The following is a 2,244-nucleotide window of genomic DNA, read 5'->3' as shown; positions in this document are numbered from 1 at the left end:
CGTTAGTTACTGGCGTAAAATCGTACATATAATCACAACCGACTGGAAGAAATTACGCGGTTAGTTACTGGCGTAAAATCTTCCATATAAAACTATCGACTGGAAGAAATTACGCCGTTAGTTACTGGCGTAAAATCTTCCATTTAAGACAACCGACTGGAAGAAATTACGCCGTTTGCGGCTGGTGTGAAAAATTACTTAGCAGGAAGGTGTATTCATTTTTTTTCTATCATGTTTTAGCGAGGCCACCCTAGTGAGAGGTGCGACAAATTTTTATTTAAGCTTGACGAGGGACAAGGTATGGACAGCTTCTACGGGCATTTCGTTTGTTCCAACTTTCTTACTGTAGAGTCGTAGATGTGCTTCTACCATAAACTTTAAAAAAATGATTACAGTTTACTTTGAATTCGAATGCCTTGTATTGTTTTTTTGTGTGTGTGTGTGCGTGTGTTAGGATGTGTTATCGTTCCAGGTCGCATTTTCAAGACCAGTCATTACCCACGTTATCCCCTGCTATTTGGATTTAGGCAGAATGCATTATGACACATTTCACATTCAAAAAACTATTTATTTCGAAATTTTTAGATTTCGGACAGTGCCGTGGAAGTGGTAGTGAACAACACCCACGTCACTGTCCCCTCTGTATTCTTTTGTTCGGCGATGCTTCGGACTTCGGCATTGGGCCCGAATGTGTCCGACGTTTCCACAGTTGTAACATCTCTCTGCAAGGGAATAAAGACTTTTGTTATAACATTAGCAGTAACAACCACGTGACCCTTCAAAATTCCACAGTGTCTACGGCTGAATAACAGTTGTATCTTTTGCAACGAAATTAGAATGGATTACCATTTCATTAAGAGAGAGTCACTCGTATCTCCATGCGGCCATGTAATATTCCCATTTCACTAAACAACTAGCAGGGAAGTACTAGAAGACCTTCCGCAAAAATGTGACTCGTGCAACATGTTATTTTGACATGTGAACGCCGAGGCTTTGGATACAAAGTAATTCGTACGCAAAGGAAATGGTTCGGTGTTTCCCTTTGTATGTAATTCATTTTAATTTATGGGAAAACAATATTTCTCTAATTCACTTCTCGCACTATTGAGACATGTTCAACACTCGAAGGGATATTTCGTATTCTAACGTGCCATGCTATATCGCGTATTTGAGATTTGAAAAATCGGAAAACCAAATTAAAAGGTTAAAAATATATCCAACGGTAGGAAGCAGTTTACATTACTTACTGGGACGACGTGTAGGTTGACGTGGAGGTTGCCGTAAAGGTTGTCGTGGTTGAACAATTGTCTCTCTGCGCCGTTCCTCGACCCTCTCTCGCCTTATCCTTTCTCTATCCTCCTGTCTGCTTCTCTCTCTTTCTCTCCTCCATCTCTCTCTACCTTCATCTCTCGGGCCCTCCTCCTCTCTCTCTACTTCAATACGGAGCAGTTCCATAGCATCTTGGTTTTCACTCATCTGAAAGGCAGAACCCATGTAATTCAGCGGACATCCAATATTTCTTTTACAAAAAGGTGCCATACAACTGAAAGGATACTTACAACAAAAAGTAGCTGTAATGGAAAACAGTCGGATCTCTTAAGCAGTGAATGTATTATGCAAGCTTGAATGACTCATAAACTTTTCTTAATGGCGCATTTGATAAAACTTACACAACTCAGAAAACTTGACTGACTTACGGTTTAAATTGGTGTTAAACTTTAAAACTCGACTTCCCGATAGGCGAATCTGTTAATGAAAAATTGATAATTGGCAAAGCTAACGCATACCACGCAAAGAAAAGCGAAATTTCAACTTACCAGGTGAACACGATGTCGGGACTCAAGCCAGTGAGAGTAAGTGACATTTGCACAGTTCTTTTATCACAGACGAGGATCACACGAAAATAAACCACCAACCACAAGATAGACGAATGCGAAAAGATTTTACGCCAGTAACTAACGGCGTAATTTCTTGCAGTCGGTTGTGTTTATATGTAGGATTTTACGCCAGTAACTAACGGCGTAATTTCTTCCAGTCGGTTGTTTTATATGTAGGATTTTACGCCAGTAACTAACGGCGTAATTTCTTCCAGTCGGTGATACATATATATATATGTAACATTTTACGCCAGTAATATAAATTAATTATATTTTAATTTATTATAATTTAATCACCGACTGGGTTAGTGGCGTAAAATCTTACAGTATATAGACTGTGTTAGTCGCATATTACGCCGTTATATAT

At 39.3% G+C, this 2,244-nt stretch overlaps 1 protein-coding gene across 1 annotated transcript; it reads right to left on the bottom strand.

The window, feature by feature from the left end:
* Window positions 1-567: 567 nt before the first annotated feature.
* On the bottom strand, window positions 568-1,852 carry LOC131782203 (uncharacterized). Its single transcript, XM_066166409.1, has 3 exons — window positions 1,818-1,852; window positions 1,248-1,476; window positions 568-722 (listed from the first exon to the last, which is right to left on the bottom strand). Exons 2-3 carry the CDS (start codon window positions 1,474-1,476, stop codon window positions 568-570), a joined length of 384 nt encoding a protein of 127 aa, XP_066022506.1. The 5' UTR covers window positions 1,818-1,852.
* Window positions 1,853-2,244: the final 392 nt, after the last annotated feature.

Source organism: Pocillopora verrucosa, chromosome 5 (assembly GCF_036669915.1).
Source record: "Pocillopora verrucosa isolate sample1 chromosome 5, ASM3666991v2, whole genome shotgun sequence".
NCBI classification, from domain to species: Eukaryota; Metazoa; Cnidaria; class Anthozoa; order Scleractinia; family Pocilloporidae; genus Pocillopora; species Pocillopora verrucosa.
The sequence above is the reverse complement of the archived record's forward strand: the minus strand, read 5'-3'. Positions and strand labels throughout refer to the sequence as shown.

Excerpts from the sequence above, each read along its gene's own strand:
- LOC131782203 (XM_066166409.1), bottom strand. The coding sequence starts at position 1,476 with ATGAGTGAAAACCAAGATGCTATGGAACTGCTCCGTATTGAAGTAGAG. Across the intron at positions 723-1,247 it reads TCAACCTACACGTCGTCCCA|AGAGATGTTACAACTGTGGA; the intron begins GTAAGTAATGTA and ends ATTCCCTTGCAG.